At 38.0% G+C, this 23,845-nt stretch overlaps 1 protein-coding gene across 3 annotated transcripts in view; it reads right to left on the bottom strand.

The window, feature by feature from the left end:
* ppip5k1a (diphosphoinositol pentakisphosphate kinase 1a) overlaps positions 1 to 18,893 on the bottom strand; it is a 58,804-nt gene extending 39,911 nt beyond the window's left edge. For all 3 annotated transcript variants that reach the window (XM_081605530.1, XM_081605531.1, XM_081605529.1), the window contains exons 1-17: positions 18,740 to 18,893; positions 14,251 to 14,711; positions 12,379 to 12,574; positions 11,554 to 11,644; positions 11,379 to 11,464; positions 10,175 to 10,329; positions 9,215 to 9,316; positions 8,085 to 8,246; positions 7,015 to 7,136; positions 6,831 to 6,932; positions 5,790 to 5,876; positions 5,640 to 5,715; positions 5,442 to 5,551; positions 4,119 to 4,204; positions 3,468 to 3,593; positions 3,085 to 3,206; positions 2,017 to 2,199 (exon numbers count right to left, since the gene is read on the bottom strand). In XM_081605530.1, coding sequence (XP_081461656.1) covers positions 2,017 to 2,199; positions 3,085 to 3,206; positions 3,468 to 3,593; positions 4,119 to 4,204; positions 5,442 to 5,551; positions 5,640 to 5,715; positions 5,790 to 5,876; positions 6,831 to 6,932; positions 7,015 to 7,136; positions 8,085 to 8,246; positions 9,215 to 9,316; positions 10,175 to 10,329; positions 11,379 to 11,464; positions 11,554 to 11,644; positions 12,379 to 12,574; positions 14,251 to 14,388 — 1,944 coding nt within the window. In that variant the 5' untranslated portion in view covers positions 14,389 to 14,711; positions 18,740 to 18,893. The remainder of the gene's footprint in view (positions 1 to 2,016; positions 2,200 to 3,084; positions 3,207 to 3,467; positions 3,594 to 4,118; positions 4,205 to 5,441; positions 5,552 to 5,639; positions 5,716 to 5,789; positions 5,877 to 6,830; positions 6,933 to 7,014; positions 7,137 to 8,084; positions 8,247 to 9,214; positions 9,317 to 10,174; positions 10,330 to 11,378; positions 11,465 to 11,553; positions 11,645 to 12,378; positions 12,575 to 14,250; positions 14,712 to 18,739) is intronic.
* Positions 18,894 to 23,845: the final 4,952 nt, after the last annotated feature.

Here is a 23,845-nt window from a genome sequence, read left to right as displayed (position 1 = left end):
GATAGAAGTACACAAGGAAGGAGGGACACAAGGAGGGAATGAAGAGTAAGAAGGAAGTAAGGAAGGCAGGAAGGAGACAAAGGAAGGATAAGAAGGAAAGATAACAATGTAGGAAGAAATGGGAGATAAATGGAAAAGAGAGAGAAAAGTAGATAAAAGGGACAAATAAAAAGGAAAGATGGATAAGAAGGGAGGAAAAAGGAAAAGAAGACAGGAAGGATGGCAGGAAGGGTACAAAGAAAAAATAAAAAGGTAGGTAGAAAAAATAATAAAGTAGGAAGAATGAAAGAAATATAAAAAAGAAGGATGAGAAGGAAACTGAACAATAAGAAGGGACAAAAAAAGGAGGTAAAAAAGAGGAGAAGGCAGGATGCAGGAAGAAAGGGAAGATAAAAGGAAGGAAGAATAAACGAGGAGTTTAGCTTGAAGAGCAAAACAGTTTGATAAATCTGACAATCAGAAAAAGAAGATCGAAAATAAAACTGAATTTCTCCTCCGTGGGAAAATAAAGGCTCTTTCTGTCTCCATCTTCATCAAGTTACTTTAACTTATATTTTATAATAATGATTAAAAAACAGGTCACATTCATAAAAACATGTAATTCATGATTTAAAAATTTAATGGATGAATTTGTTTCCTAATCTTCCCTCTGGGGCTCGTCTAGCGCCCCCTGGCGGCCACCGCTTAAAAAAAAAAACAATCAGCACGCGTTTATGCACAACTAAGACAAATCTTTATCTTTAGCCATAAAATAAACTTAAATAGTTTATATTTGTGTTTTCTTCATGCAACTAGATGATGTAAATGTCCAGAGTTTAAAAAAAAAAATGTTTTCTTTAGATTTTGATCTCTCTCAGCCTGCTTTATGTCAACCGTATCGGACAGTTTCTGCTCTAAAAGCATCTGGTGGTTGATCTTCGTGGCTTCTTTTCACACTCTGACCATTTCCCCGTTGAACAGTTTCTGCTTCGGTTTAACCGTGATGTCTGTGGGAGTCGTGGCGAGTTAAAAATAACGAGCTGAGGTGGAGCAGCTGTCACGGTTTAGCTTTGAAACACGGAAACAAAACATGTTTTTCTTAAGCAGCAACCACAGAAACCGCCTCAGTCAGGGCTGGAAACTTTAAAGCATTTATTAGTAGGGATGTACAATACGGCATAAAACTCATATCACATTATCTATTGTGGCAGTAATGATAAACATCACAATATGATTTTATACAAATATAAAAAAAAGAATCACATACTAATCGAGTTGAAAATATATATTTATATGTGTTCAAACTTATTTTAGGTCATTTAAATCAAATTTAAATAAAATAAATCTAAATCTCTACATGGAAACACAACAGCTGTGTTGAATCCTGCTTTCCTTCCCAGAGTTGTGGTTGGAACCTGCAGTCGGCTTTAGAAGCACATGCTTCGTTTTAAAGTGGTGAAAAAACGATTTTCTTGTGAGATCTGATTTTTTTTTCGCGTGGTTGTTCACATGTCCATTTGCAACTTGTATGTGACCTCCTGTGTGAACTGCAGAAGACCTGAACATGTCCTGCATGCGCAGTAGATGGCGCAGTAACGTCACACAGAGAGATCGTGCTCAGCGTTTTGCCAACCGCCATAAAAAAGAAGAAGAAGCGCTCAGTGTTTGCGGAAGTAAACGAGGATGCTAATGACAGGAGCCAGCTCGTTAACGACTTAATCTTCATTATGGTGCGCTACGATTGTTGCTTTTATTCCCGCTTGCGCTTATCAGGACGCAGAATGGTGACGCTTGTTGAGTATCAATGACGTTCAGGTCGGATGAATGCGACCTGGCCGTACAGACACAGGTCTAATTTGAAAAGATCAGCTACGTATCGTTTATCCCGGTGACCCGAGTTGCATTCGGATAAATCCGATCTGTGTTGTTCAGACTGGCCTGATCCAGGATGCTTTAAGGCAAAGGAGCCAGCGTGAACGCAGCCTGTCGCGTGTTCCTACTTGTTAGTGTGATGAAATACGTTGTCTGACTCGTTACCCGGTCGTAGTCCTCGACGTTGAACTCGCGGTCCCGCTGCAGGATCTCGTGCAGCCGGGCCTTGACGCGGTGCTGGCAGCTGCTCAGCGAGTCGCTGTCGCTGTCCAGCAGCCCGTTCATGTTGGCGCTCTTCACCATCTGCACCAGGATGGGTGTGAGCTCCCCCTCCAGAGCCAGCAGGCCCTGCTCACACACACACACACACAAACACACACACACACACACACCCCAAATCTGTCTATTTCTGACAATGTTTCTAAAATGAGTGGAAAACATTTCTTTCTGCTTTCTGGACTGGATCTCAGAACCTGTGCAGCTTAAACTGGGATCTGCAAAACTTCATTCTGCTTCTAAAAAATACAAATAAAACATGTAAATGGTGCCACATGCAGGGCCGTTGTTAAACACTTGAAGTTGAACCCACACTCACACGAAACAGGAATGATCAGTGATTCTGTGTTTAACAGCATTTCCCTACATTTGGTGGAGGACATTTCAGGTTCACCAAGGCAGAAGATTTGGGGGAAAAAAATGAAAAATCTGACTTTAAATTCAGAATCTTAACTTTTTTCTCAGAATTGTGATTTTAATCCTCTGAGATCAAAAGTCAGAATTCTGAAATTAATCTCAAAATAGTTTTTTTTTTCTTTCATTGTCCCTAATCTTCTTCCGTAGAACTGATTGAAATGAGAAAACAAATAAAACCCAAATCAATTATATGTAACAACACAGAAGTAGAAAAAAAATCAATCACATGAACACGACACGTTTTGTTTTCCTAAACGCGGTGCTGGCGCGTCAAGATCTGCAGATTAACATTAATCCCGCTTCTCTGCTCAGCCAATTTCCAACTGTCTGGAATCCAGAAGAAGCTGCGAAATCTGAGAGAACATTTAGCTCTAGATGGATCTCAGGCACCAACTGAACAACTAGAGGTTAAAACGTTAAATTCAATTTGGAAAATGGTGGGAACTCAAATATTTTTCCAAACCCAGAAAAACACGCAGTAAATAAATCCTGATAATTTTCCGCTTACTGCTGGATCATTTGCTGAATATCACAGAATACCTTTGCGAAGGAAGCCGCCGTCATCTGCACCCGGCCTTCGTCCGACGCGTAGATCTTCAGGTCGTGTCTGTAGGTGCTGTGTAACCGTAGCAACCCGCAGCCCGGAAATCCAGCATAGTCTCCTGCATCAACCCAGGAAGAACGGCGTCAACAAACATGGATGCTGCTTTCTAAACACAATGAGCCGTTTCATCACATTTGGTTTCTTTATTGGGATCTTCTGTGATGAACCAACAGAAAACAAAGAGGTGGAAAGAAATCCCACTGATTTGTGGCAAACAAAACAAACATCTGCAGGCCTGCTGGAGGAAGCGATTAATCAATCAATCGTATGACAGATTAAAGGGAGCTTGATAAATTCTGAGGATTTTAGTCATTCTCACCTTGACCTCCAGGGTACATGCAGCGAAAGGCTCTGCCCAGCTCCTCCGCCTGCACCCGGCCAGCAGGGGTCAGCTCTCCTCCCCACTTCAGCACCAGCAGCAGGGACTGGCCTTCCTTACGCGTGTCTGAAACAGACCGAATGTGAACATAAACCTTAAAGCTGCAGGATGTAACTTTTATTTTAAAAATATGTTTATTTGTTAAAACTGTCACCATGTTGTGGGAGTTTAATATGAGACAGATAACCTGTGAAAAAACAAAATCTCCTTCACCTCCACCATGAGCTATGGTTGCAGTCAACATCCAATCAGAGTCAGGAGGCCTTGTGAACATGCTACCTAGTGGGCTAACGATGGAGAAACAACTCACCACTACAGGCATACTGTTATCCACCATAATCCATGGCTATTCTAACTAGCCTTAGCATTCACGGGCATGATTGACAGCGCTAAGACCCACCTCCTTGCCCTGACTGGTTGTTTCTGGTAGGCACTGGGAGAAGGCGGAGAAGCTTGATTTGTTCACAGATCATCTGTCTCATACCATTCTGTCACGACATGGTGACAGTTTCACCAAATATGTAAAAACATATTCCTTATAAAAGTAGCCATCTGCAGGTTTAAATAAATGAACAAATAAAATGTGTGAACCTTCGTCTTCGCTGGAGGTTTTCGGCTGCCCATGGGGCAAGTAAGTCAGCTGCACTTTCCTGTTGATCCCAGAGAAGTGACCGTACCTTTAGAACCAGAAAAAGATTTTAAAAAATAAATAAAACTACTTCCAAAGTTTCTCAAGCATTTTTGATTTGACAATCATAGCTAATCAACATTAAAACTGTAAGTCAGACCAGTAAAAATTATTTTAAGTGCAGAAATGTTGAAACTGTAACTTTTGAGGCTCTGTTTCCACCAGTAGTGGTCAAACCTGCTGGTGTTATCCCTGTCGTTTGTGGCTAATGCACCTTTTTCTACTGCAGATTCTCCTTCCACTTTCCTTTAACATACCATATTTTCTGAACTATAAATCTCAGGGTTTTTTCATAATTTGGCTGGTTTATTAATATTTTTTCTTCTTTACAAGCTTCGCTTTGACTATAAGTTTTTGGCAATAAGTTAATGTTTTGCCGAGTCTGGAAACAAGCCGTTTAATTTCCCTTTTGAGATTAATAAAGTATATTTAAATTGAGTTCATTGTTATGTCACATTCCACGGCCGCCGCGCCGTTACCTAGCAACCCTAGCTGAGCAAAGCTCTGTTACCTAGCAACCGAAGCGGAATCCAGCAGGATTGGCCAGCTTTTGTCTTTTACTCACCATTCAGAAACAACTTGCTGCATTCCTGTTAGTTGTGCAGGAGGCTCTACTAATGCTTTTCCAAGATGTACGGTTGTATAATTACGCATCTGCTTGAAGCCATTTTCAGGTGCGAGTGTAAACGTTGAGGTGGGGGGTGGCCAGCAGCAAATTATTTGGATTTAAAGTGACAAGATGCCCTAAAACAGCTCAAAAATCTGATTATCTAAGGATTATTTTGTTAAAAAAATTTTATGAACATGTTTTGTAGAGGCCATATATCTATTCTAATCTGTTGAAGGAAGTGTAATATGTAACTTTTACATCACATGGTGTGTCGTTTGTTACTGAACTCACTGCAGGCTTATCAGAACCACGGCCTTGCAAAGACGGATTGGTTTCAATCACAACAGAAAGCCCAGAGCTGTCTGGTGAATCACTGCCATGACCTCATAGGTCTGCTTCCACTCTTTTCTCAGCAGACGTTTATTTTATAAACAGTGAGAAAACTGAGCAGCGAGCTTTTAAGGAAGTTGGAGGAGAACGAGAACAAAAACGTCCAACAAAAGCTAATTTATCACAGGCTGCAGCCATGCTTGTGCTTTTAATAACCTGGTAAGAAGTTGCCATTTTCAGGAGCTTCCAGGGAAATGAGGTAAATCATCAGACTTTCTTCACCTACATTTCTAAAACGGTCTTCAGCTGCTCCAGTTTGGACTTCTTCTCTTCGATCTCGCAGTCGTTGCGCTGCCCCAGCTCAATCAGCAGCTGCCGGGTGATGTCCAGCACCTCCTGTGAGACGGCCAGAGGGAGAAACCGTCAGAGGAACGGCCAGCGCTGACATTTCTGCTACTCAGACGTCAGGATCGACTTGTTTCACCTGCAGCTGCTTCGGCCTTTTGAGTTTCAACTTCCCGGTTTTGTATCCTTCGTATTTTTTGAACAGATCAAAGAACCTGACGGGAAACAAATGACCGGTTGGTCTTTCAATGTGGCGTTTAGTGATCGGGCTGCAGAGGGAAAATCTCACATGGGGTTGCGAACTTCCATCTTCATCTTCTGTTTGGGCGTTCGGTCTCCATGACGGATGACGGCGATGACACTGCGCAGCTCCATCCTGGCCAGTTCAGAGTAAATTTATGAGAACGTTTAAGCCACAGAAGCTACGTTTCCATTATAAATGTGTGCAAAACCTTTTACAAAAATACACAATTTCGTAATTGTGGTGTTCCCCTTAAATAAAAGACATGAATAAACTTGTTCACATGATAAGTCATTAAAAATTATGGTGCCAACGAATCCGAACATTTATAATGGCAGCGATCATCATAAATAATCTACGAAGACATAGTATGGCCACTGCAGATAGAAAACAAACCTCTGGAATTTTTAGATTAAACTAAGAAATTTATAAAAAAAAAAAAAAAAAAAAAAGGAAACAAACAAAAAAAACGCAGGAATTTCCTGAATCCAAAAATCTAAAATTTGCAAAATATTTTTCTGGAAAGTTTCCCAATTTGAATTTGCAAAAGTGAAAAATTTTTGACTTTAAGAGCTCAGAAAATTTCTGATATTGATCTAGAAAGTTTATCACATCTTAAAATTTCTGAGATTTTTTTAAACTTTTGAATCTCAGAAATTTTCATGTTTTTTCTACAAAACTTCTGAGATCAATTTCAAAATTCCTGAATTTTTTTGCCGCTGTAGCCGTCAGACGAGATGTCAGCATCTTCTTCAGGCGTTGGCACGACACGCCTCTTATATTTGGGAGAAGTTACTTTTGTTTTCAGGCTTTTGGGAAAATTTTAGTCTGTAATTTTTTTTTACAGCCACGGATTCCACGCTTTCCAATAAGAAACTCAACTTTGATGAGTTTTGAGAAGCCGTCAGGCCTCTGATGTTCAAGGAAGCCAGTGCCAACAAATAAGCTGCTGGAAAACAAATATTTTGCTTTTTCAAAACCGACATGTTTCCATTAAGGAAAATGTATTTTTCTAATTCCAATTTGCACAGTTTTAAGACCCAAAGAAAAGCAGCTAGTGATGAGATGAGCCCATTAACCGGGTCTTACATGGTCCCTGAAGTGGTGGGAACAATCGGGATGTCCTCCGCCTCCGTTGGGATCGACCAGGGAATCTGGAACTGAGGCGCCAGCTCTCGCATCACGATGTTCCTGAGACATTTCATCAACACCAAAAGCTCAAATAAACACTCAGAAACGTTGAAAAAGGCAGGTGAGAAAGAAAAGCTGGTACCCGAGGATCTTGGCGCAGTCGTCGTAGTATTTCATCGAGTTCTTGACGAAGCTGAAACCGTTCACGTCACAAACGTAGGAGTGTCCGTTGGCTCGGAGCAGGTCGAAGCCGCACACCGTTTGCTGCAGTGGAAGAGCGAGAGAAAACACAGACTAGGACTGAAACTAATGATTATCTTAGTAATCAACTATTTTGATGATTAGTTGATTAATCAGAAGGAAAAAAAATTGGCAAACTGCAGAGTTTTTATTTAACCATTGGAGTTTTTCTGTACAATATTAAAAATATATTAAGAAAATACAAATAAACAAATTTATTATTTTTTTTAAACATCAAAATAAATGTCCTATTGCTTTAAATGCAGTAACAGCATTCCTTTAGTGTGCGCTCAATTATCTGTAGGAAGGATTCATTTACCGACAAAGGTTTGTTTTATCTTAAATGCAAAATGTAAACGTGTTTGTACAGTTCTGGCTTAATTACTGCTCTGACTGTGTTGTTCTTTCATTAAATAGCATTGTTTTGAGTCTATACTCCAGTTAACGATTAATTGATAACTAAATTCGTTGACACTTATTTCAAGACTTGATTAATCACGAGTAACGCGATTAATCATTTCATCCTTAACATATAGGAACATATTTACAAAGGTTTTATGTCTTATATGCAAAAAAAATAATAATATATATATATATATATTATTTATACAGTTTTGGTTTTAATTTGCTCTGATTCTTTCAATGCAATTTTTAGAGCTTTTATACTCCAGTTAATGATTAATCGATTATTAAATTAGTTGACAATTGTTTCAAGAATCGATTAATCACAAGTAATGTGATTAATTGTTGCATCCCTAACATATGCAGAACATATTTACAGACAAAAGCATTGCTTTTAATCTTAAATGCAAAATGCATGAATGTTCTACAGTTTTAGCTGAATTACTGTTCTGATTATGTTGTTCTACTAAATTATTTGATCATTATTTTAAGAATTGATTAATCACAATAAATCGTTTCAGCACTAACACAGATATGATGGAGTAAACACCCCGGTGGTGGCCGGCGTACCTTGAACGCCAAGCAGACTTTCCGGGCCACCAGTTTCTCCATGGCGGAGAGCATGACGGGGTATCGGACCTCCTTCCCCTCGCTGTCGCGCTCCACCTTCCCGTCCAGCGCAGGAGACTTCCGGGCCTCGGCGTGGGCGTAGTCCGGCCCGACGGTGTACACCTGCAGTCCGACACAAACCAGCAGTTCTGTTACACCAGAGCTCCAAGTCTCAACCAGTAAACTAAACTAAAACTTATCTGCTGCAAAACTCATGAAAATCAAATGTTTACATGCGCAGAAGCAGAGGTTCTGCTGCGAGTTTGAGAGCAGTTGATATGTTACTGGCAGGTGGCAACAGGGCCTAGAAATAGAAACTCTCAAGTCCCACCATGTGAATACATAAAAACATCACAAATTAGCTGTAATCTGTGATTCAAACACAAATGTGGAGAGAAATCTAAACGCACAACCAATTAATAACTGAATGCAAAAGATAGGAGAGAGATTTGTTTTTCTTACAGGATTTAAACCAGGTGAAGTTAAAACGACCACTTATGAAGTTCTGAGAAAGAGCTTTCTACATATGCATACATATTTTAGTGTTGTCTGTGTACTCCTGTTAACAATTACTAAATATTTCAATAGTCAATTAATCATCATTAATTGCTTCAGCCCTAGTTTCCACCTTAGCTTGCTATTACTGATGCAAGGAGCGGGCGGCCATATTGGATCTCAAAGTCCGCGTCTGAAAAATTCTCAGACTTCTAGAGTGGGAAGCTCGACGTCCGACCTGAATAATCCATTAAATTATTAAAAACCTTTAATTTATCTGATTTTTCTGAATCAGATGAGTGAATGCAAACTTCTGGCCTGGACTGCAGAAGTCTGGTTATTCACAGAGAGAAACATGTCGGCCATTATCATGACGTTCCACGTGAAACACGCGCTGCAGAGCCAGCCTCCGCTCTGCTGCAGCTCCACTCCTGACAGCTTCCTTGGACTGGCTCCATTTTACTCATTTTAAGGCCTTTTGTTTGTTTCTAAATGGTTAAATGGACTGGGTGTGAGTGTGAGTAATCTATGTTTATATGAAATGAAAACACAATAACTGCACCAAGCTGAGGTTTCTCAGCGAGTTCTGCCCAAACCTTGACATCCGTGCCGTCAGTCGCCATGAACTCTTCGTAAATGTAGGAGCCGGTCTTCCTCACGCTGCTCTCTGGAGAGTAGACGCTGCTCCGACTCCCGATCTGCACAGAGCAGAGACCAACTTCAGTTCTTCTTCTATTTCACACAACTTCTTTTAAAAACTGAGACGCAGGTTTAGCTAAAATGTAAAAACAAAAAACAAAAAAAGCTGCAAGCTATAATTGCAGCCTGGTCCCAGATGATGACAAAAAGCCATAAAACACAACATAGAAGCATTAAGTGTGCTCTTATTTTGAAATATTTTAAATTTCCTGACTGGAAAATGTGTGGAAATAAAGTCTAACATAGAGAGAAGAAACTTTTTATGACTCCTGATCAGCTTGTTGCATTTTTAAGAGTCTGTTTTCTTTAATCTCTCCTGAATGTTGGACTTATTTCAATTAAAGGAACTTTTTTTTGTACAGTTTGGCTCAGTTACTGATCTGAATATGTTTTTTTGTTTGTTTTTTTCACCAAATGGCCTTTTTTGACTCTGAACACTAACCAATTAATCACAAAAAAAAATCTAATTAAATCTAATTAATTGTTTCAGGTCTAAATTTTTTATTCCTCTTCTTCTGTATTACTAATTTATTATTTTATTTATTTTTCAAATAAAATTCACATTTTTTATTTTTTTTAAATGTATTTATAAATATGTTTAACATAACTGTATACTTAGTTATTGATTCTAAAATATTAATAAAGCTAAATATTTTACATAGTTAAAAAATTTAATGAATTAAAAAAAATAAAACAATAATAATAATAACAATAAAAAGATGTTAATTCTTGACCTTGAAGACACTTAATTAAAAGTCACACAGGAACTCCGTGTATGATAAGTAAATGTTTGCCGCCTGTAGTTTGGTCGGACTAATCTGAATCACTAAACGAGTCATGAGTGCGGAGGTCACGACCTTTCTGAAGAGTCTCTGGCTGCCGCCGCCTGCTGTCGTGGGGTAGTAGATGTAGACGTTGTGGTCCTCAGCACAAACGGGCTTCTCCACAAAAGGTTTCTGGAAGATTTCCCCGTTCACCTCCACATGGTCCTCCCCTTCCACCAGGTTACACTCTGGACACACACACACACACACACACACACACACACACATTGGGCTGGACGATATGGCTGAAAAACTTTTCATGATTAGGCCCACCATGAAAACAAATGTTGCTGGACAATAAATTGTCCCAGAAGTTATTGTGATAAATGATAATATTGTTGTTTTGAGACCATTTTCAAGTAATGTAATGGTAATAACATAATAATGTAAAAACACTCGGAACTGGAAGTCATTTTAATTATCCAAAATAAACAAACTAAATTAATTATAAAGTCTCTCTAAACCAGCTTTGGCTGGCTGAGGCCAAAGCAGAAGACTGAAGACTTTGTTTTCTCATTTTCAGTAGAAACAGAAAAAGAAAAAAAAAGGATAAATGTTGTAAATGGAATCAATTATTACGTGATTTATTGATTTTTTGTGACGGGCCTATAATCACAATATAATCAAATATTTATTATCAATGGATAATCAATAATTATCCGTCACAGTTTTAAATATCTGAAATCCTGATCTTTGTCGTTTTATCCAGTTTACTCTCCACAGCGTTGTTTTGTATTTTTAAGCAGCTACTTTTATTTTTATTTTCATGAGCCAGTGTACGGAAACTTGTGCAAGCTATGCAGCAGGTTGTTGCTAGGCAACCGAAGTTGGTGTAACTTGAAACCCCTTTATCCAAAATGTTGTTGCTAGGTAACCAAACAGCGAGTGAGTTAGTTGATTCCAACAACCTAGCTTAGGTAGCAGTGAGAGAATATTCTATAGATATTAGCTATCGTGATCTATATCGTTATTGATTTATTGTGAAGCCGAAGACACACAGGAAACGTCGACCCTGCGGCGTTCACTGCTGAGGCCTGAGAAGAAGCTCTCCTAAACACGTAAAACATCTGATCCGAGTGCCAGGACCTTTATGTCACAGAACCTAATGAGGGAAACTCGTCCCTGCAGAACATCCAGCGCTATATTTATCCCATAGCTGCCACAGAACCAGAACCCGGCTGAATAAAGGATGCCTGATACAATAAGTTCAGAGCACAAGCAGGAACACGAGGCTGACCTTCTGGTTTATCTGGGTCGCGGTTCAGCACAGCGTAGCGCGGCAGCTCGATCCCCTCCTCCTGCAGGATCCGATACACTTCTCTCCTGGAAAACACATGAAAAAGCCTGATGATACTAAAAGACACCAATAGATGTTTATTTTGTTGGAGACTGGAAGGGTGAGGTGGATGCACCTGTCCTGAATATAGTACTGCGTGTTCAGGTCGTTGATGAGTAGAGGGCTCCTCAGTGTGACGTAGCTCACCGCCTTGTCCAGAGGGAATCCTACGAAAAGAAAGACACTTTTAAACCTTTAATATGGAGAAACTTATTGATTAAAGCGTCAGTATAACTTATGTAAAAAAAAATATATATATATATATTCTTTTACATATTTGCAGAAACTGTCAGTATGGTATGAGACCGACAATCTATGAAAAAAAATTTAGCTCCTCTGCATCTGCTAACTAGAAACAACCAATCAGAGTGAGGAGACGGGTCTTAATCAATCACCATCTTGTGTGGCGCTGCTTGTTCCCTCTCCACTCCCCCCTAGGTACAGCTTTCCCCATCAGCAGATCTTATGTTAACGCTAAGCTGAATAAAGCGCTATAAAAACGAAAACTTAACTTAATGAACTTGTCGATGTTTATATTTGTAACAGGAGCTGCATAGAGCGAATGTTTCATCCTGCGTCAGATTCTGTTTGGATCGTTTCTCTTTTACATTCCAATATGGCCGCCACCTTTATTCCTGTGTCAAATGGCTCCTTTAAGGATGACCAGCAGCCCCCTCTGCTGGACAACAACCACACTACAACACTAACAGAAGAACTACATGGACGTTATTAGTTAATCGATTGGAATTCGTTTTAAATTGATAGTTAATCATAAGTTGATTAATTGCTTGCGTCCATAGGGGAAACACAAGCATCCAGAGAAATATCAGCAGAAAATGATTGGAAAGACACTGCAGATTAAATATGCATGATTTTGTCAGTGTTAGGGGAGGGGAGGCACCTTTGGAGTGGAAGGAGATGAGGCAGTCACACAGCGGCCATTTGTCCACAGGCTCGTTGAGGATGGTGTCCTCTGGGAAGATGACCACGGTGATGTACTCGAACCGGCACAGCCTCTCCAGAATCTGGGTCATTGGCTTGGACTTGGACTTCTTCATCATGCAGCAGATCCCCACCACGATCTGTTGCTCCGCGGCCTAACGGGACGGAAACAGATCACTCAGAACTTAGAGGCCTCGGCTTACAACGTGTTATTATTGCAGTAGCGTATTGTTCTCAAAATAAAATAATTAGAAATGTCAAACCTGCAAATAGGAGACACTTATTCAGTTCAGAAAACGATAAAAAGCAGTGACCCATTTTCAGTTTTCTGGCAGAAGCAATGACATTACTCAGTTAACAGGCTTCCGGAAGAAAAACAGATATGAGGCTTTTCCGCATGATCGTCTTTTGTTTTACGCTGCAGCCTCCTCCTAGCTGGGCGTCTGCAGCTGAAAATTAAATCTAAATCTCCTCCAGCCCAAGCATACGGTTCTAGTGAAAATCCCTGAAATAAGTTTTTAACTTTTTTTTCAGTTTCAGTCTTTGAACAAAATTCATAGCCTTTTACAGCGTCTTTGAATGGAGCTAAACCTGGAGCCATGAAGTAAAAAAATATATATATGAAAAAAAATTACTGAAGAAAAACCTCAAAATTTCCTTTTTAGATTAGTTTTCTTTAGGCTCAAGTTTTTTTTTAATTTTTTTAACAAACCTTTCTGCAAGACCCAGGAGCTTGTTTTAAGTCAATAATTTCTTTATATTGATGAATAATTGCTAATTCCACTGGCAGATTATTTAATTTATAACAGACATTTTTTCCCTCAGTGGGGTCGGCAGGGGTGCTGGTGCCCATCTCCAGCCAACGTTTCAGGCGAGAGGCGGGGTACACCCTGGACAGGTCGCCAGTCTGTCGCAGGGCAACACAGAGACACACAGGACACACAACCATGCACACACACACTCACACCTAGGGGCAATTTGGAGAGGCCAATTAACCTGACAGTCATGTTTTTGGACTGTGGGAGGAAACCGGAGTACCTGGAGAAAACCCACCATGCACAGGGAGAACATGGAGACTCCATGCAGAAAGACCCCAGGCCGGGAATCGAACCCAGAACCTTCTTGCTGCAAGGCAACAGCTCTACCAACTGCGCCACTGTGCAAGAAAGAAAAAAAATGGATGGATGGACAGACATCCATCCATCCATCCATTTTCTTCCGCTTATCCGGGGTCGGGTCGCGGGGGCAGCAGCTTCAGAAGGGAGGCCCAGACTTCCCTCTCCCCAGCCACTTCTTCCAGCTCCTCCGGGGGAATCCCAAGGCGTTCCCAGGCCAGCCGAGAGACGTAATCCCTCCAGCGTGTCCTGGGTCTCCCCTCCTCCCGGTGGGACGTGCCCGGAACACCTCACCAGGGAGGCGTCCAGGAGGCATCCTTACCAGATGCCCGAGCCACCTCAACTGGCTCCTCTCAGTGAAATAACCTCCAAATGGAACTAGTAATTTTCCATAAATATAAAGAAATTATTTACTAAAATAATAATCCATGTCTTACAGAAAATTTAATTTTAAGTTAGTTTTGTCTCATTTCAACTGTATGGATATATTTGCACTAGAAACTAGAAAAAAAACTTTTAAGGATTTGGTGTTTTTGGTGCCCATTGCAGCACTTAGGCTGCATAATTACTGACCTCGTTTATTAGCATGTGTGAATTTTATGAATTCAGTTTTGAGTCTGTACCTTGAAATTGCCCCTTGGGGACAAATAAAGCAAACTGAATGTAGTGGTTTTAAATACAGAAACACTAATAATCAGAAGCGAGACGACGCTCACCGAGTCTTCGTCGTCCTCATACAGGTCCATGTCTGTCCTCATGCTGTCCTCCTGCACCTCGCTCTCATCGTCCTCGCAGCCCACGAAGAATCTGGGAGCGCCACGCTGGCTCTCGCCCGGGCTGTTGGGCTCTGACATCACAGTCTCCCGCGGCTGCCCTTAGCATCCCACCGCGCCATCAGACACCAGCAAACGGCCGGAGCGGGCCGCCGATGGGAGGGCCCCGAGGCCTGCGGCGAGGGACGAGGACCCCGCTGCTCAGACTGCACAGCAGAGGCAGGTCAAGGTGGCGAGACAGAAAGGACGGGACTAAAGGAAGAGAGAGGCTGCAGCGTTGCTCCGTCTTTTATTTTCCAGTACTGGTTCAGCTGATTGTGATTCTGTTTGGCTGAATATTCAGCAACAAGCTCCAGTTATGAGATTGTAGTTCTTTCCTCCATTTGCAGAAACGACGGGCAGTCCTGCATTAACGCCAAACACAATGAAAAACATTATCAATACAATCAAACATCATGTTTTTCTTATTGTGGTAACCAAGCCAGTCGCAATAATCTTTTTTTTTTTTTACCCTGGCAACTAATACCGTCATAATCAATCATATGATAAATTAAAACAAGCTCAATCATTTCCATCTGCACGATTCATCGTTTTTCTCTTAAGCAATTAATTGTGAGTCATGGAAGAAAAACCTGAAACTGCTGCTACGCCAGTTGCTAAGCAGCTTGTTGCTAGGTAACCGAAGTTTGAGGGGAACTTGAAACTGCTTGTTACCCAGCAAGTTGGAAACAACCGTCATCTTGGTAGGCGAGCCAACAAACAGAAAGCAGAGTACGCAAAAATTATAATTTAGTAATAGTTGCAATGTACTTATTTATATTGTTTATAAATTAGATATTAGCAAAACAAGAGCTACTTCTAAGATTGTGGCTAGTTTATTGTTGTCATAGCAACTGTCATGATGGCTAGTTACGGATGCTTACCAAGATGGCCGACCCCTACAAAGTTTCCAGAAGTGTGACGTCACATGAGAACTACTGTATCTATATAATAAATATTGAATATTCTATCAGATTTATTATCTATTGATATTGATCATGTCTATCTCGATATATATTGATATTGATTTATTGTCCAGCCCTAATTAAACAAAAAGAAAACTAAAAAGCTTTAGCTGCAGCCCTTTTTGATTATTGGCAACATGAATTTAAACAAGTCCAAATCTGGAGACATCAGACTGCTAATGAAATGTTTATAGTTATAATAATGCTGCTGCTGTTCTGTAGACATGTAAACATGAAGGAAAGACTAATGAAGAGCCCAGAGTGTTCAGACTTTAACTACCTGATGATTAGCAGCTTAAAGATGGGAAAGTCAGCAGACAGACCTGATTATTGCTTTGTGACATGTTACAACACTCGCACATCGGGAATGTAGGACTGCAGGCTGGCTTTGCAGCAGTGAACATCACTGTCACTGAACGCAGCTCAACACAGCTGAGATAATAAGCAACCCGTCTGGGACGTCAATGCTAAAGAAAACAAACATGGCTGCCAAAAAAGGCCAAGACCCCCTGGAAGAATTTTGTTGTTTATCTGAAACCATATCGATTGAATATCAATTACGTCTCATTTCCAATTAAGCAAAATGACCAACATTTTCTAATGCAACTTAGAACTGCTTGTAATTTTTATTTAAGGCTATTTTAGGAACATTTGTTACCGTCCAGTTACTTTTGTCTTGACCTCTAAAGTTGACCTGATGATCTCACATGTTAAGCCATAAACACAAACACAGTGCAAGGTGCCTTTGCAGCCTCGGCTCCTAAACTAAACTTTTTTCATTGTTTCTTTCAATTAAAAATTATTAAATTATTTCCTTTATGTCTCACTAAACATCAGTATTTCAATGAAGAAGTAGAAAATATAGTGTTTTAGGTTATTTAAAGTCCCAATTTACCAAAATAAAGTTTCCTTTTGGATGACATATTTTCTATTTTGTTGGTGTAGAAATGTTTATTCCCACCAACAAGAACAAGTTTCCTTTAAAATCCTTCAACCAATCAATGGATATATGAGAAACAAAAAAACATGGTTAAAAAATAAAAATAAAAAGGGGGGCATTTAACAACTGCTAATTATAGAACAGTGGTTTTCTAAGGAGCCTATTGCATTAAAATGTGTCTCTCACCCAGCAGGAAGTCTCTCTTGGGTTGTTTTAGTTTGGTTTCATAAACTCTCACATCTAATGAGGCCGAATCTGAAATACTGTTAATGGAAATTTTAAAAAAAAAGAAACTATTACCTAAAATAAAGAACAGCCGTTTTAACAGTGTTTATTGTGATTTAGGTTGCCATGATGTTAATGAGCGTTTTTCTGCCACATTCAGCAAATGTAAATAAAACATTTTAAATAATCTGGTATAATCCATAATCTAAAATTATTTTACCCCAGGTGAACAAAACTACAGCTCTAATACTCCAACATGTCATAACTTTTTAGACAAAACTGGAGTCCAGGTGTCTTTTTTTAAATTATTTAAATAAACTACATTCAAAATATTCTGGGTAAGTAAAATATGTAAACAGTAAAAATAAACATTGTGTACTTTATTTTGCAATGAACTGATTATTACTCGAGTATGTCAGTTAAAGGTCGGTTAGCGTAAATGCGTGATAAAACTGTAAATAATGGGAATAGTAGCAGTTTTTAGTTAGTAGGAAAAAATAAATAAAAAAGTAAGTGACCTTTCAGTGGTTGCTCCTTGACCAATCTAAAATCAGTCACTAATTACCTTTTTAGCTGCCTTGGCTTTAAAGATCCAGCTTTAGTCACTGATATTTAACCTGACCTTGACTCCTGGATTATATGTCTGCTTTACTGCATTCATTCTTTATACCTGAACATAAACTAGATTGCTTTAAGATAAAATTTTATGTGAATTTGTAGCTTATGGCTTAAACTGAAACAATTTGATTTGATTACTTTGTTAATACTGCACTGGTTGCACCAGTGCAACTGACAACTAGTCGAACAAGTTGATCAGGTGCAAAGTTCTTTTTTTTAAAAATAACTGTCTATTAAGCGAATTTTGATTTGTAAAAGATTAATTAACAACCTAATAATAAACACAAAGTTATTTGAATTTGAAGCAGAATTGCACAAGATGTGTAGTATATTTGAAGTAATTTTCCATAATCTATCAATAGTTTATTATACAGTTAATGTGTTTATGTGTCTCCAGTGCCAGCAAGAAAGTCCTCAGAGTTTTTTTTTTTTTTATTAAACTCTGGTCATAATTTACAAATAAATCATAGCTGCACCATATTAGGAAAACAAGCTTTATTGCGATGACAGTTTTAATTCATCCAAACTCATCTTAGTTTTCTATCACTCTTTTCAATTTTTTTTTGTTTTTAATCATGATTTCCTCATCAACCTGCATTTGCATGCAGTGTTTGAATATGTCTCCTATCAAACACTGCATTTCAGAAATCCTGAATGATCTGACACACAGTAATATTGCTCTAAAGCTAAAGCAAATTATGTCTGATATTTATGCTTTCCAATTATGATTCGTCTCCATAAAATATGAAAATGACATTGGTCATTTTATAAGCACAAAATGGAAAGAGAGATGCTATGAAATGCATGTACATGAGTGAATTAAAGGTGGGTGAATACAACTAGCGGAATAAATTGACCCGCTGCCCCGGTTATTTATTCTATAAGAAATTGGCACAAATGGGACAAAAATAATTATTTTTTTAAGTAGTTCACAGGAAATGGACGGCAAAAATAGATTACGAAAATGAGCAAATGGAAATATAAATAATTTAGTCTTCAATAAAATTAGTTAATAACTACCAAATTTATGCTACTTATCATAAGCTGTTAATTGATAATACACTGTGTATGAGTTTAAAGTAATTAAAAAGGACTTTAGTCACGTAAAGAATGAAATTTCAATGATTTAAAGGGGAAACGCCATTCATCTGGCTCTACTTAACGCTTCAGTTAGCCTGACACCTTTACCTGTGTACGAAATTACGTCAAAGTGACGGATTAAATGAAATATAAAAGTACAGTTCTTAGCACGGGAATGTTAATACAATGCAGTTGATATTATTATTACAGAAACACATTAGTTTACGCAACGAAGATCTGAATGCAAGTTGAATTTACACTGTTGTCAATAAAAGAAAACTAGAACATTATTTAAAACTGTTATTGTGAGTTTAAATGCCACCTTTATTGCTTCTCGTTTTGGAAGCAGCTGTCCTGAGCTAACGTTAATTTTGACGACTTATTTTAGCTGCTGTTAGCTTGCGTTAGCATCCGACTAGCCGCTAATTTGGCAACGTAAACAAGTCTTCTGCTACCCTTACGTCAGAATTTGACACTGACACTACATAATACCACGGATATCAACACTTATCACTTCCCATTTATTACCATTCATCAGCAACAGGAGGTAAAATATTAAACTTACGGTGCCATAAAAATGTCTTTTGCTGCTACTGCTGCTGCTGCTGCTTTGGAACGCTCGACTCGCTGTTGTTGACAGTTTCCATGAAGCCAATTTGACAGATGGATGATTGGCGTCAGAAACAGCCAATTAGGAAGAAGTTTTGTTTGAGAAGGCGTGGCTAAAACCCAGTGTGGGCCAATAACAAATGGCCAAGGCCGGTAGGAGAACGTCGGCACCGCCTATAGGTGAAAATGAGGACTACACCTTCTTTTCAATGAAGGTATGCACATTTAGCAGCTAAAATAGGATAACTAATTATTTTTAAGAACTAAAATAACAGATAGAATAACTATTTTAATGCGACAGACTGGTGACCTGTCCAGGCTGTACTCCGCCTCTCGCCAGGCACCAGCAACCCTCCCGACCCCACTAGGGACAAGGATGTTTAGAAAATGGATGGATGGATGGATAACTATTTTAATTGCTTTTTTACTCCTTAACATGTTATGTTTTTGAAATGTTATAACGGTGTATCCTATCAAGGGGCAAAATATGCTATTTTTCTTCCCTTTTATATGAAATAAAGCAATAACTAACTAAATATTCAGTTTACTGCATGACTTTGATCCAAACCTTTTACCATTAGGGCCGAAATTGTCAAGCTTAGAGAACTCCATGGCATATTTTTTAATTAAAATGAAAAACATTTATTTTATAATTCATTTCTTGTCTTCTTTCCAATAATGTGGTAACTAGACATTATTTTAATGAAGTAAAATAGTCTAATTCTGGTAGAAAAATAAACTGTAAATTGTAAAATATAAGCAGAATCCTGCAGAGTTGCTCTATTAAATGAGAGGTAAATATTTCCCAAAGCGTTTTAGGGTTATTATCTTTATTTAGTTTTATTTTATTTTATTGTTATTTTTAAATTTGGCAACAAATGTAGTACTTCCTGGATTCAGCAAAAATATAATCAATGAAAACAGAAATATTGTTAACAAAAGAAAACTACTTTGTCTTTCACATAGATAAACATGTCTTGGAACATTGTATTTGTAAATAAAATAAATAATAATATATTTTATTTGCAGGCACTTCTCTCAACACTTAAGATTATGTTACATAGCTTAACAAAAAAACAGACACAATTTTGAATTATACAGTAAAATTAAGTACAAAATATGATTTAAAAAGATAGTGAAATTACAATTTCACAGATTTTTGTCTGTGAAAATCTTGAATTAATTGTGAATTTGCTGTTGATTTGTGGGCCAATCAAAATCATCTGGAGGGCTATTCTTTGGACATCCCTGATTTAAGCTTTCTCTCTATCCATAGTTTCCTCCATAAAATATTCAAAAGATAAAACTGTCACATTTAAAGCTTCCTTGTTAATGTTGCTGGTAAACCACCAGTCCAGGTCTTGCTCCTTGTCCTGTTACTGGTTTATTACATAAAAAGTTTAGTTTCACGGAAAAAACATCAAATTTCACCAAGTATTTTTGTCAAGTTTCTGAATATCTTATTACACTTGATTTAAGACAAAACTAAATTAAAAGTAATATTTTAGCAACAAATATGACCTTGTTTAAGTAAATAATTCCTTCATATTGATAATAAATTATTAGTTCTACTGACAGATTATTTCATTTATAACATTTCTACCACTGGAACTAAACCTTTTTTCTTTTTTTTTTATCAGTTTTAATGAGTTATTGACTTAAAACAAGCTCCTATGTCTTTCTGAAGAGTTACTTATAAGTTTTGTCTTATGTCAAGTGTAAAAGGGTATTTTCCCCAGATACTATAGACCAAAAATAGTATTTGGTTTTTTGCCGTTACTGATGCTAAAGTCCAGATATACGGTGTGATCTTGTCTCCATACAGCAGGACGAGCTGCTGCTGCAGCATGAAGTGCCAAAGCTGACGTCTTCACCGCGATGATGCGTGTCTGCAGGAAGCTGTTATTGGGGCTATGAAAGGGGCATTCTGGTTTACAAGGCTCCTCTGTGAATCGGTCGAACACGAGGGGTGGAGGGGCTGGGCGGGACCGCTCACACAAATACCATAACTGTGAAAATAAAAAACAGCAGAACGTGCAGTTTAGCTCTTCAGAGGACAAACTGCACCGTCTGCAGTAAGAGGAAGCTTCTCTGCTTTCTTTTTTGTTAAAGTTATTGACTTCCAGCCTGCAGGTCAGAACAGGACAGGATTATTGTTTTAACGGTTCTGGCCTTTGCTTTTGGACTCGGCTGTCGTCTCTTCATCTCCAGTTTCTATTGCTTCTGTACCGCCGTTCCCCCTGTCAACAGAAACATTCCTGCAGCATGATGCTGCCGTCAACAACTAAATTCATGAAAACCACTGCATTATTTTCTTAACAGTTTTTATTAAACTCTGTTTTAATTTCAGATTTAATGGGATATAAAAATGTATTCACACCTTTTGAACATTTTCATATTTTGTCACATTGAAACCACAAACCGTAAGAACCAAATACCATTTGCATTTTGTGTAGTTTGCTCAATCTTTAAAGAAATGCTACCATTTAATATATTTGAGAAACTGCCATTTTGAAAAAAATATGCATTTGACACATATTGCAAAGTAGTTAGTTTGCCCTTTTATGTGGTTTAAAAGTCCAGCATGTTTGGTTTGCTGGACAAACATGGTTTGTGTACCATGTTTGTGTACCAAACATGGTACACAAACCATGTTTGGTTTGTGTACCAACACAAACCAAACATGGTTTGTGTTGGTACACTTTCCAGCTGGAAAACTGCTGGAAAGTGTTTTTTAGTTGACTTACCATTCAGAAACCACTTGCTGCATTCTTGTTAGTTGTGCAGGAGGTTCCAGTTCTGCTTTTCAAAGATGTGTGGTTGTATAATTGCAGATCTGTTCACAGCCATGTTCATCTTTGATGGTTAGCGTTGAGTGAGGGGGGCGTGGCCAGAAGCGGCTTATTTGAATTTAAAGTGCCAGGAGGTCCTAAAACAGATCATTCTGAAAGTAACCAAGTAAAATCTCATCATCTAAGAATGATTTTGTGTAAAAAAATGAGTAATGAATGTCTTTTGTATCTTCCATAGAATTATTCTAACCTGTTCAACGAAGCACAATATGTCACCTTTAAATCTCAATCTCTATTTTTGTCTTCTTTTCTTGTATTTTTTTCTTGAATGTACTTGTGTCTTTAGTAAAGGTGATGATGGTTATGAATAGTTTTCCAAGGGTCTGTAAATACGGCTAATGAAGCTGGTGAGCGTGATCCTCAGCTGTCGAAACACAAACAGTCAAACCCTCGTTAGCCTTCCTGTTTCTCTGAACTCGGCCTTTCAAACAGTTTGGCTTTGTTGACAGAAAATTCCTCCAGTTTGTCAAACGGTTCAGTCATTTCACCCGACCTCGACTCCAGTGTAAACACCGTGGCTGGGGGACACACCTTATTCCAAAATATCGCCAAAGAGAGGTGGGGACTCTAAATACGGCGAGGAAACTTTGAACAACTTTGAACAGATGGAGACATAATCTAACTGTACACAGACTCCACAAACGGGTTGCTCAGTTGGGCTTAATTCACTGGTCAGCCTTTAAAATGCATCATTCTCCTGATTCCTGAGTATGGAGCTAAATTAGGGCCATAATGTTTGTTCACAAAAAAAAAAAAAATTTACTAAGAAAAAAACTTGAGTCTGTAAAGTATTTTTGAACATTTCAAACTTCTTTCACACTTTTTTTCAGTTTCAAAAATATTTTTTAAATTTTAAAACTTGTTTAAATTTTAAATCTTTTTTTAGTTTCAATTTTTAAATTTCTAACATTTTTTCAGTTTCAAATCTTTTTTTAGTTTCAAAATATTTTTTGGTTTCAAATCTTTTTTTTCAATTTCAAAATATCTTTTTACTTTCAAACTTTTTCAGTTTCAAAAGTTTGTTTCCAGTTTCGAAGTTTTTTTTTAGTTTCTTTTTTTTCAGATTCTAACTTGTTTCAGTTTCAAAACTTTGTTCAGTTTCAAATCTTTTTTTCTTTTAAACAAACTTTATGGCCCCAATGTAGCTCCACACATGAGTCCCAGCATCCTCACACGTTATGAAGGTTGAAGCAGCGTTTTATGGAAACAACAGAAGTCCAGTATGAGCTCCTGCTGATAAAATAAGCTCTGGCTCCGCTTAATGCCACTTAAACTGAACAAACTCCAGTCTTTGGGTAATTAGGGTTCATTTGTTGCCGCGGCGACGCAGTTTTAAGGCCCATGAACTTGCTGTAATCACCATTTCCTGTCCTGCCAGTGCTACTGGACTGAAAGAGCAGCTTTGTGTCCTCTTTTGGGAACTTTTTTCTCTATTTGGGGAAATAAAGTAAGTTAAAAAAAAGTTAGAAATGATAGTTAAATATTTGAAAAGGTTGAGTTTTGGCCAAATCATCGTCTATCATTTCTGCAGAATCTGATTCGGTCACTTTGCTGTTTAGAGTCAATAAACAGCAGCTATAAATTAGGAGAAACTGCTGGAAATGAAAAGAGATGATTATGTAACACGGACTAACTCCCCATCAAAACCTCATCACTGAAACCCTTTACCGCTTTTCTGCACACAAAAAACTAAAAATAAGGCAAATATCCTCCAACTCTTTCAAAATAAAACAACATGGTTTTCAGACACTTCCTAAGATAATCTGTTTTCTCTGTGTTGTGAACAGTCATGAAATGACTCAAATGCAGCCAGCAAAGAAAATAAGATGCTAAATAACATAACAGATAATTAAAACATAATAGATTTAACAAAAATCAAACAATGGAGGAAACCATGAAGATAAAAACCCTAAAGGTGCTGATATGGTTGATTCAGTTCAAAATGTCAAAATTAATTTTTTTTACTTGATTTATTATTATTATTATTATTATTATTATTATTATTATTATTATTATTATTATTATTATTACACTTAAAAACAACCATTTGTATTGTTTACTTTTATCATTCTATTTTATTTGTGATTTATTATTCCTCTGTATTATTATTAATCTTATTATTTATGCTCTTTCTTAGTAGAAACTATTTTTACATAAAATGAAATCATTTTACGGTTTGTTTTTACTTCTTTATTGGCATTTTGTATGAC

Source organism: Poecilia reticulata, chromosome 3 (assembly GCF_904066995.2).
Source record: "Poecilia reticulata chromosome 3, P_reticulata-male-v2, whole genome shotgun sequence".
NCBI lineage: Eukaryota > Metazoa > Chordata > Actinopteri > Cyprinodontiformes > Poeciliidae > Poecilia > Poecilia reticulata.
The sequence above is the reverse complement of the archived record's forward strand: the minus strand, read 5'-3'. Positions and strand labels throughout refer to the sequence as shown.